This window comes from Gymnoscopelus microlampas (assembly GCF_963454915.1).
Source record: "Gymnoscopelus microlampas genome assembly, chromosome: 11".
Lineage (NCBI taxonomy): Eukaryota > Metazoa > Chordata > Actinopteri > Myctophiformes > Myctophidae > Gymnoscopelus > Gymnoscopelus microlampas.
This window is the reverse complement of record NC_139948.1, coordinates 15,767,983-15,779,814: the sequence shown is the minus strand read 5'-3', so window position 1 is coordinate 15,779,814 and position 11,832 is coordinate 15,767,983. Positions and strand designations below refer to the sequence as shown.

At 40.3% G+C, this 11,832-nt stretch overlaps 1 protein-coding gene across 1 annotated transcript; it reads right to left on the bottom strand.

Moving 5' to 3' along the window:
* Window positions 1-4,736: 4,736 nt before the first annotated feature.
* nptx1l (neuronal pentraxin 1 like) lies at window positions 4,737-10,685 on the bottom strand (the record flags this gene model as incomplete). Its single annotated transcript, XM_084071401.1, has 5 exons — window positions 4,737-4,958; window positions 5,936-6,115; window positions 6,361-6,605; window positions 8,612-8,819; window positions 10,233-10,685. The coding sequence occupies 5 exons, from the start codon at window positions 10,683-10,685 to the stop codon at window positions 4,737-4,739; spliced, it is 1,308 nt and encodes a 435-aa protein (XP_083927527.1).
* Window positions 10,686-11,832: the final 1,147 nt, after the last annotated feature.

The following is an 11,832-nucleotide window of genomic DNA, read 5'->3' as shown; positions in this document are numbered from 1 at the left end:
ACACTTTGTGAGCTTGTAGATCAGCTATTTTCAAATAGCCTTGGTATAAAATAGGGCTAAAGTGGTTAATGTATGTTTTATAATGTAATAATTTATATCTGCAAAGTAACTAGTAACTCAAGTTTTCAAATAATTGTAGTGGAGCAAAAGTACAATATTTGCCTCTGAGATGTAGTGGAGTAGAAGTACAAGTACTGAAAACTGGAAATACAACAGTAAAGTGAAAAATACCTCAAAATTGTACTTAAATACAGTACTTGAGTACATGTAGTTACTTTACACCACTGATGACATGCCTGTCTAAGACAAGTCCCAGAGTATTCCTAAAACTGTATCTATCTGTAGGCTATTTTTATTTAGTTATTATTGTCCATTTTATTTTCTTGCTTAATATTTTCTTTTCTTCATTATATCAATTATATGTAGAACCATCTGTGGTACAAGTTCCAACAACATTTCGCTGCTTGTATCTTTATGAGTCAGTAACAAATAAAGCTTCTTGAATTCTGCACAATCCTAATGTTGTAATTCACTGCAGAAGGACTTCTTTTGTACCACAATAGGTAGGCTAGTCCTATACCGGTTACTTATTTTTATTTTAATGTTAAGACATTTATGCTTGAATGACAGTGATTAGGCCATAACATGTTACAGCACTATAAAAAAATAAGACATGACAAAGTCATAATATAGCTCCGCAAAATGTCATATTGAGGTATGCCATTTTTTGGCAGAGTTCTTCTACATTGCAGTATTGATACTTTAACTTGAGTAGTTGGGGGGGGGGGGACACACAATACAGCTGCTAATAATATGAATGTCAAATCATATTCAAAAGGACATATATTTTTTCACATTTTTTTTTTTTTTTAAATGTTTTTTCAAAAACAAATTTCTTTTCCATTTTTTTTTTTAAATTTCAATTTCTCAACGGCAGATTGGGGCAAAAAAAGCCTGCCGCTCGCGGCTATATTATGACTTTAGTCATTTCTTGTTTATTGTCACACAGGTCAGATATTTTCTTGCATCACAGCTCCATTTGCAACATGACAGAAAAAGAAACAACTAAAATTAAGGCAAGAAACAAGATACATACATTTAACATAACATTAGAATCAAAGAAGACAATATTCAAGGGCTCCAACATATTTGATCTGGGATTATTAGTGTTTCAGTACAGTATATCCCAATAACCATCTGAACCCTAGCGCCGCTATTTGGGGGTGAACATTTGCCGAAAATAGATGATCTACAAGCTAACAACATGTCGCAGTGTGATGCTTTGTGAGCCTGTATATCGACTGTTTTCGGCAAAGGGATTTGGTGTAGAGCTTATTTTTTTTAAACACACACAGGCTAACTGTAGAAGTGCTTAAAATCACAGAACCCTGTGTCTCTGTTTGGATTATAACAATGTGTAGGTCTATTCATTGTTCACAACTTGGTTGGGGCAGAGTCTTAATACATGATTATTATTAGCTAGAGTTTCTTGGGATTGGCCTACAATCTTCCAAAAATTGCTAGGATATCCGATCTACAAGCTCACAATGCATTGAATTTGCTATGCATTGTACGACAAAGCATATTGTAGGGCTTAAGTGGTTCATCCCTTCAAATCGTCCATACCAGCCCTGACGAAAAAGGATATTTTGTATCTGAAAACAAAATGCCAGACGCCAGAGGGTTAAAGTAATGGACAACTCTTGTACCATGTAGCATTATAATACTGTAGAACACTCATAATCATAGAAGTAAAACAAAAAAAAGAATAATTTGTTTACATGTCCACACAAAGACTTAAGGAGGCAGGGACAATCCATTTTTTGTTTTGTCCTTTCGCTGACAAATCAATGTGGTCTCTCCATGATATCATATGGTCTATCATTACACCTAAGTGTTGAATTGAAATACTTGCTTGTTTTTGACGTTATGGACAACAATAGGAGCCTTATACCACTACCAGTGGTTCTCAAACCTTTTCATGATAAGGACCCACAAATGAATATGCAGTTGGACCCACATCTGAAAATATATTTTGGCAGGGACCCCATATAAAATGTATATTGTTAAAATGTTTAAAAAATATGACAACATTATTATTCAAGATTTTTGGAAAATAGCAGATCTACAAACTGACAACGTGTCACATCGCGACATGTTGTGAGCTTGTAGATTGGCTATTTTCAAATATCCGATATACATATATAGTGTTAAAGTGGTTAAACTGATTTTGGCAGTAAATTAACTCAATTAGCTGGAGACACCTGAAACCCCATCAAGGACCCCAGTGGGTCCCCAGACCCCACTTTGAGAGCCGCTACTTTATACGAGTAAGCGGGCAAACCAAATACAATCTCTTATAATCTTATCTCGTATTCTTTGTGTTAATCTGAAGAGCATTATTATTGCTCCACTCAGATACTTTGGTCACGTGCGTGTGTTTGTGAGCATTGTGTGTGCATATGCCTCTTGAGGTTAGCCAGAGCCATAGTACATCAATGAATCAAGGTGGAATTAGTCTGCGTGCCTGCATGCGTGTGTGTGTGTGTGTGTGTGTGTGTGTGTGTGTGTGTGTGTGTGTGTGTGTGTGTGTGTGTGTGTGCGTGCGTGTGTGTGTGTGTGTGTGTGTGTGTGTGTGTGTGTGTGTGTGTGTGTGTGTGTGTGTGTGTGTGTGTGTGTGTGTGTTGCACGTGTGTTGAAGCATATTGTAGACTTGCATATCCAACCCCCAGTGTTCATTTAACTCTGGCAGAGAGAGTACAAATATTTGTACGCTCTCAGAGTTGCAAATGGATACATTAACACTGAGGGTTTTACTCTGTAGACTCTCTCATATCATCCTTTTCCATCTCATTTCAACACCCCTTGTGGTTTGGATCTTTCGGCAGTGTGACACCAACAGTGACCCAGGTTCAGTGGTGTAACAGCAGTGTCTCTGCGTCAGGGATTTGAACCTCGGAGCTGGCGGTCAGCGCACCAGAGATAGTTTAAAAAAAGTGAACGCTGCCTGACTGCCTCAGTCTTTTGAAAAAGAAAAAAACCTCTAGTGTCCCTTTGTCTTGAATAAATCAGCCGGTGGAAAATCAGGTGACGTCTCAAGGTGCAGACCGTTGGGAACCAGGGTCAAAAGCTAGACTAGAACAAACTCTGTCTTGGGCTGCCCCTCTAAAGCAGGGCTGCACAGATTGGCAAACACACATAGATAAGGTGCACTAAAACTCATATGCACACATACTGTAGTTGCACGTCACGCACCTCTGATAAAGAACCAGAACACAGAAATGTGCACAAACAGACAATACAATGCATACACGCATGTGCACAAATCAACATTTTGGGACAACATTGTCAATCCACAGACAGACAGACATACAGACAGACGGACAGACGCATGCACGCGCGCGCGTGCACACACACACACACACACACACACACACACACACACACACACACACACACACACACAGGCGCGCACAACACACATGACACACACGCACACGCACACGCACACGCACACGCACACACACACACACACACACACACACACACGGGCGCGCACAACACACATGACACATACATACACGCACACGCACACGCACACGCACACACACACACACACACACACACACACACACACACACACACACACACACACACACACACACACACATACATGCAAACACACACACACACACAAACACATGCATATATTCAGGTATCACAATTTTATTAGAAAAATTATAACTTCTTCATCTGTCAGTGTTGCCATGCTTTGAGCATATAACAATACAGTATAAAATCTCAACCTAAAAGTAGGATAGTAAAAGCAATGGTCGTCGATGCTGACGCAGCATTTACAGTAATTAAGTCATGCTTTTACTGTACAGATAACATTCCTATTAAAGTACAAACACCTGCAAAATGTGCCATGGTTATCAACGGATTGCGTTTTACAATAGACACTCTTATCCAACTGATTACAAAGTGTATACAATAAACATCTCTTTTTGAAATTAATTTACAAGAAATTTAACACAAAGACACAAAACAAATCTGCAACTCATAAATGAATGTGCTGAGTTTGTTTTTTTATCAACAGCCCAAGGCACTCAGGCTTGTATGTTGGCAAGAAATATGTCATTCTTTTACACAAAATCACATCAAGCAGGTGGTGATACAGAAAGAATAGCTATAGAGAAGAGCGCCGTCTCTAGTTCAAAAGGGTTTTTGAAGTATACATTCCTTTTCCCAAAATCCACTTTCATCACAGTGAAAATTCCAGGCAGTGGGGCAAAGAAAAAATAAACAGAAATTATTAATCTGTTAAAATGCGTGTCATCTGTCAGCCCACTAAAAACTACATTATCTCCTACAACTGATGGTCTCCGTGGTCTGTGAAGTGCACCATCCATTTTGTGTTGTGACGACGACCTGTCAAGTATTCCCAAACCTCAGCATCGGTCGCCATTAGAGAGAAGACCCAAAACTGGCTCGGTTTGAGCAATGTGCTTTCAAGCACCCCAGGATGCCAAAGTGTCCATTTCCATTAACCTATCCCACATGAAAATCTGGTAAAAATCTAGCAAGTGTTCACACATGACGTATTCAAATACTTATTACAAATCCAGGCGCTATTTGCGGAAATAAACACCTCCTGATCTTTCAAACGCATTTACCGATGCTATACAGTGGCTTAACAAACGCTATTTGTCATTGGCTTTTGCCTTCCCTAAAGTTCAGTTGAGCTGGCGACAAGCTTCAAAAGTCCACTTTGATGCTCCTCCGTAAATATCGAGGCTCGTCTCCAGCCATGAAAAAACATTGCCCACTTGTGCTTTGCTGCTGCAAGTTGCAAGATTGTATATCTCTCCAATTGACAGTTTCCGATCCCAGATGTGAAAATTCGCCAAGTCTCCAACAAAAGCTTGTGTGGCATCAAATCCGCCTCCAAGCGTGTCCTGCAGTAAAAAAAAAAACATATGACATTAATTAAGAAGGATATTCTAATAACCCAGAAAAAGAAAACAATTATTTCACATTAACCTTCAGTTAAATTGTTCATAAATAATGTATCATTCCCAAGAGCTTTTGAGAAGAGACGATAACATCGCTTTAGGATTATTATTCTCCTAATGAATGATCATTAAAGATCATCAATGATCTCGAGTAAAATCATATTCAGCTTCTTAGCCCTTTGAAAACCTCCCCACAAGCAAGTTTGTTTGTACTAGTCTTATAATCTCACATGCAGCAGCAAATTAGATGGTATAGAGCAGTCTAAAAACTTGAACTTGAAAAAGCTCCTTCAAACAGCTCCTTGTATCCGTGGCGCTGAAAGGACAGCGCTTTCAAACAGCTCCTTGTATTCATGGTGCTGAAGGGACAGCTCTTTCAAATGGTTTGTTGTGTGTATTCCAGGTGCTGAAAGGACAGCTCTTTCAAATGGTTCAATGTTTGTTTTTGTGGTGCTGAAGGGACAGCTCTCTCAAATTGTGCGTTGTTTGTTTTCAAGGTGCTGAAAGGAAGGCTCTTCCAAAAGGTTCATTGTTTGTTTTCGGAGTGCTGAAAGGACAGCTATTTCAAATCGTTGCTGCCGGGTGGAAACCTTGTATGTCCAAAACTGTTCCTTTTTTAATATACTATTAAAAAAAAGTTATGATATGGAGATACAAGGTTTCTGCCCAACAGTAACCAAATGGTCCATTGTTTGTTTTCGGGGTGCTGAAAGGACAGCTCTTTGAATGGTTCAGTGTTTGTTTTTGTGGTGCTGAAAGGACAGCTCTTTCAAATTGTTCATTATTTGTTTTTTTATGGTGCTGAAAGGACAGCTCTTTCATTTGCATTTGCAGTGCTGAAAGGACAGCTCTGCAGGGGACTGCAGTGAGGAGCTGAAAAATATGCAAGCAAAGAAGTCAGCCTTGTGGATATAGCCTACCTGCTCTTGTCCGAGGATTAACATGCCCTGTGGTTTGATGGGATGATACGGTGCCAGATTCTCCCCACTGCCCCTCATCACTCCATCCTGGAATGCCTCCCAAACGCCGTCACGAGTAGTCCAGGTTACACAGATATGGTGCCATTTTCCATCATTGATCAGGAATGGCAATTTTGCAACCTTTAATGGATTTAAGATAAAATGTGACCCACTGTAATATTGTGTCATGTGAATTTATGAACAATACTTCAATATGCATATTAAAAGCTCCAGGCCTATGTTGCACATTGATGAGCAGAGAGACTAATTATATGGACAAAATGCTAATTCACATAGAAGTAGAGATAGGCTTATGTCTCTATGGTATAGGCGTCAACGGTTCTTATTTTCACTCAGAATAAACATAAGGCACATATGTAGTCTACCTTGTCATTTACAAGTATCTCCATTGGGTTGTTCCCCCACTCTATCAGCACCAGCTCATTGGCTTGGCCCGGAACTGCATAGGAGAATGGGGTTCCCACTCCTGGGGATGCGTTGGACTTCAGCCACATGCACACGGTGAAGGCATACATTTCTGGCAGGCTCCTCTTCACTTTTGCATACATGTAGTTGGTTCTCAACGGGAAGGTGAGCTGGAATCTGTCCAAAGGCCGGTTTTCCTTTTGCCCTGTCATTAAAAAATAGAATACATTTGATGTTATAATGTATTGTATTATTGTTATTATTACTATAGCTGCAATGTTGAACAACATAGCAGAACATAGCATGTCAGATAATACAAACTAATCCAGTTGCCAATCATAACAACAATAGTGTGTGTGTGTGTGTGTGTGTGTGTGTGTGTGTGTGTGTGTGTGTGTGTGTGTGTGTGTGTGTGTGTGTGTGTGTGTGTGTGTGTGTGTGTGTGTGTATGACAATGGTATATTGAATGGTATATGGTATATTGAATGGCCTATTTGTGTGGTATGTTCCTATGACGCAATTTACATAAATACACAGTTTATGTAGCCTATACAGTAGGATTTACATGTTACACAACCACACATTCTGAGTCATGCAGCCCATGCTTTTTTTTGTTTTTTAATCTCGCATCATGATAATCGTCATAGCTTTGCTGCCAAGTGAGGAACGACGCTCTCCTTCTCTCCCATTTTCTCCTCCCATTACCCCTCCCTTGCGATTGTAGCCTATACTTATAGTAGCAGTAGTGGAAAGTAACTAAGTACTTTTACTCAAGTACTGTACTTAAGTACAATTTTGAGGTATTTTTTTTACTATACTGGAGTATTTCCAATTTTTTATACTTTTACTTCTACTCCACTACATCTCAGAGACAAATATTACAATTATTTGAAAACGGTAGTTACTAGTTTATCGATAGGCTATTTGAAAATAGCCGATCTACAAGCTCACAACACGTTGCATCACGACATGTTGTGAGCTTGTATATCTGCTATTTTCAAACATTTTTGTACTTTTACTTTTGGTGCTTTAAGTTTGATGCGAATATTTTTGTACTTTTACTCAAGTAACATTTTCAACACATGTGCCTTTTACTTGTAACAGAGATTTTTTATATTGTGGTATTGCTACTTTCACTTAAAGTAAAACATCCGAGTACTTCTTCCACCACTGATTATGTGTCATGCTTGCTGTAATGAGCAGGGGCCCATTTGTAATCAGTATTCCACAGGCATCTCAAACATGTACGGAGCGCATCATCAGAGAGCATCAGTACAGTGCTGGCGAAGTTCGCGCTTCTCAGAAGGGTCGCAGCAGTGCGAGTCCAGAGATAGGTCATTCACTGCTTCTATAATGATTTGATTTGCATGAATTAGATGGACTGGGAGGAAAAAAATGCTGAATATTCTGGACTGCACCATTTCTTTTGCGAGCTAACAGAAAGCATTACAGCTTTGCGCCGGATTCCACTCTCCTCCTATTTGTGTTTTACTACATTGATCTAAGGCTATAAATCTAAGGCTATAAATCTTTCTCTCATCTACAGCAGGCTAGTGGTGGGAAAAGTACTCACATTCTTTTCTTAAATAAAAGTATCAATGCAGTAGAAATACTCTGTTACAAGTAAACGTCCGGAATTCAAAATATACTCGAGTAAAAGTAGCCAACAAAAGTATTGCTATCAAAATGTACTTAAAGTACCAAAAGCAGAAAGTAGTCATTATGCAGAAGGTCCCATTTCACAAGTTTTCAAATGTATAAAATGTAAAAAAAACAAAAAAACTTAGAAAATAGAATCTACAAACTCACAATGCATCGCATTGAGACTAATTATGAGCTTTTATATCGGCAAATTTCAAATGGCCAAAATGTATATCGAGCTGAAGTGGGTAATGTATGTTTTGTAATAATAATCCAAATCTACAAAGTAACTAATAACTAAAACTTTCAGATAATTGTAGTGGAGTAAAAGTATAATATTTGCCTCTGAGATGTAGTGGAGTAGAAGTAAAAGTACATAAAATTGGAAATACTCCAGTAAAGTACAAATACCTCAGAATTGTACGTAAGTACAGTACTTGAGTAAATGTACTTAGTTACTTTTCACCACTGCAGTAGGCTACGTGTGTCGTAGGTAGTGGTACCAAATAATGTGTATAGGCAATTTCAAATTGAGTTTTTTAGGACTAAACTGTGCTCCCCCATCATCACCTCTCTCCAGGTCAGTGATCCTCTGGTGGAGGGAGGTCAGTGTGGACTCCACTCTGCCACGTTGCTCTGTCTCGTTCCGCAGGCCAGGCTTGCCCTCCTCGATGCTGTTCACACGGGAGAGAACCTGCTTCTCCAGGTCATCGATCTTACTCTGAAGCAGGTCTTTCAGGCTGGTCGCCTGCACCGAGTTGTTGTTTCTGCTGAATTGCTGTTGCGGGGAAAAGAGGGTGTGTTAGAGCTCAGGGGTTCTCAACCTGTGCGTCGGGACCCCTAGAGGGGGTCCCCACATGACAGTAAAGTGACAATATAAGGACTTTTTAAATACATAATACAAAAAAAAAGAAATGAAAAAAGTCCATTACTGCATCAAAAGTAAACAAAACTAAACTATAACAACTGGTCAAACATTGGCCAAATTGTCAAATAATATAAGAAAGGCAAACATTTTGAAAATAGACAATCTACAAGCTCACAACGACTCACGCTGAAAAGGTTGAGAACCACTGTGTTATAGCTCAAAGTTAAAAGTGCATTAGAATCCCCCATCATAGGTCCCGGGACGCATGGGGGATAATGCCAGCTTAACTTCTTCAAAGCAGTGCGGACAGGGCAACTATACATTTATCCTCTAGCCTAAGGTTTGTTTTCACCATGACTCCTTTACCAGTGGTTCTCATCAACCTGTAGGTCAGGACCATAGCGTTAAAAATAAGGTCGGGCCCCCAGGGGGGTCCCCACAGGATTTTGGGAGGGTTCCCCAGATGACAGTGAAGTGACAATTTTTAAGACCTTTTAATACCTCAACAATAACAAAAAAGAAGACAAAATAGACCATTACTGCATCAACAAACCACACTATAAACATATTTTAACTGGGGGGGGTCCCCAGTTAAAATATGATTATTTGGGGGGGATCCCGGCCTGAAAAGGTTGAGATCCACTGCTTTAGGCTACTGGTAATAAGGCGGGGTAGCAGAGGTGCAATTGGGTGCAATCGTATTAACCGATGATAATTAGATTTGGAACCTGAAATAAACTATACAACTGGCACACTGAAGCATTATGCATAATGTTTTGTTATTGGTCTTAATCAGTGGTTCTCAACCATTGGTCCGGGGACCACCAGTGGTCCTTGAGGGGGTCCCAGGTGGTCCCCAGCTAAATGATGGAGAGTTGGAAACCAAATAGACCCTTATAGATCTTTACCTCTTGAGAAAAATAAATAAAAATGAAACCAAATGGACCCTTATAGGTCTTTAGCTCTTGAGAGCGTAAAATGAAACCAAATGGACCCGGTTTCATTTTACGATCTCAAGAGTCAAATTATTGTTAAACATCTGCATTACTTAATTTACAAGAAGTCTACACAATTGCAGAATGTAAGAATTGTTATCAACGTGTGCCTGTTATCTCTCCTAATGGTATACCAACATCAATGGATGGAATTGCGGACACAATCTCATCCAACAACAACAAAATATTCTAAGTTTTGGGACTGAGAGGCAACATCTCATCAAAAGGTGATCAGTGGCTCAAATGCCGAATAAACAATGGACCTTGATATGAAAAAGGTTGAAAACCACTGGTCTTTTAATGATGCACCATATGGATCAGAGCTTACCTCAAGGTTTTCTAGTCTCTGCTTCAGAGACTGTAAAGTCTGTGACAGTTGCGTCAAAGTATCACCCGGGCCCCTCGACACGTCTCCCATCGTGTTCTTCGACTCTTTCCTCCTGCCTCCCCCTGGCCGCGCGTCTCCTCCGGGCTCGGACCCCCCGATCTGGCTCTCGCACCGAGACAACTTCGAAGTCAGCTCCCTGATCGTCTCTTTTTGGTTCATTATCGTCTCCTTCTGCTGCAAGACCGTTTCCCGCAGCTGCATAACGGTGGTCTTCAGATCGTCCCCGGGCACGCTGTTCTGCAAGGTGGCCGCGCAGATGTCCATATCCTTTGGCACGGACGTGCAGATGAACTGGGTCTGTCCGAAGTCTTGAGCCGAGTAACTCTCCAGCAAAAATAAGTGGGAAAACAGTAAAAGTTGCCAATGGATTCCCTTCTTCTTGTTGGCCTGCATGCTGGCTGGTCTGTATGGGTGTCGTTTGTGTTTGTTTGTTTTTTGGTTCGAGCACCGCAATGTGATGCAGGTGATGACAAACCTGCACGGAGCTGTGCGTCCCGCCGTCGTTGTGATCGTGTCTCTGGTGCGATGAGGGCTTATATAGTGCCCTCGGTTCTGCGCAGAGCAGGTTCACTGCATCACGAGAAAAGGGGAGGGGGAGGGGGGGGGGGGGGGGGATCACACTTTCAACGTTTAAGCCTCTATACTCAGTGGTGAAAAAAGTACTACATTTTTTTCATTTAAGTACAATTATCAATACTGCAATGTAGAAATACTCTGTTACAGTAAAAGTCCGGAATTCAAAATGTAGGCTACTTGAGGTAAAAGTACAAACATTTTGGCATCAAAATGTACCAAAAGTGATAGGCTACTCATTATGCAGAATGTCCCATTTGAAGTTTTCAAATGTATACAAATATTAAAGTAGGCTATATTGGAAATACTCAAGTTTTACCTAAGTAGGCTACAGTACTTTACTTTCCACCACTGTTTATACTCTGTTGACGAAAATAGCAGATCTTCAGAGCTTGTAGGTCTGATATTTTTGTTGCGCGACAAATATGAATGGCTTCAATGAATGTGCTCCAGAAGCAGCGTCACTCAGGCGGATGAGACCTTTTTCCTTCTTCTTTCAGGCTCCCAGATGTTAAATCTTTTATCAAAACGACAAATTGTCATTTCGCTTTGTGTCTATTATTCATCAGGAAAACGCAGATTTGTGGGCTGTGCAGAGAGTTGCACAGCAAGGTGCCCATAGAGTTCAATATTGTGTTGTGCACAGACAAGGAGCATACGCTACATCAGGCAGGGTTTCTCAAAGTGGGTGCCGTGGCACCCTAGGCTCCCTTGACGCAAGTCCAGGGGTGCCTCAGAATACTTCGATAATATTTGGAATGTATGTCACTTGCACTTTACTTGGTGCGTTCTTTTTCAGTCTACAGTACACCAAAAGTCTCTTCACCAAACATAGCAGCTTGTAGATCGGCTATTTTTAAAGAATAGGGATGCTGGGGTTTAAGTGGTTAAACGTTAAGTATAACAATTATTTTCAATCTGTGCTAAGATACATATTGTATCGGATACATACTGTCGGGGGAAAGAT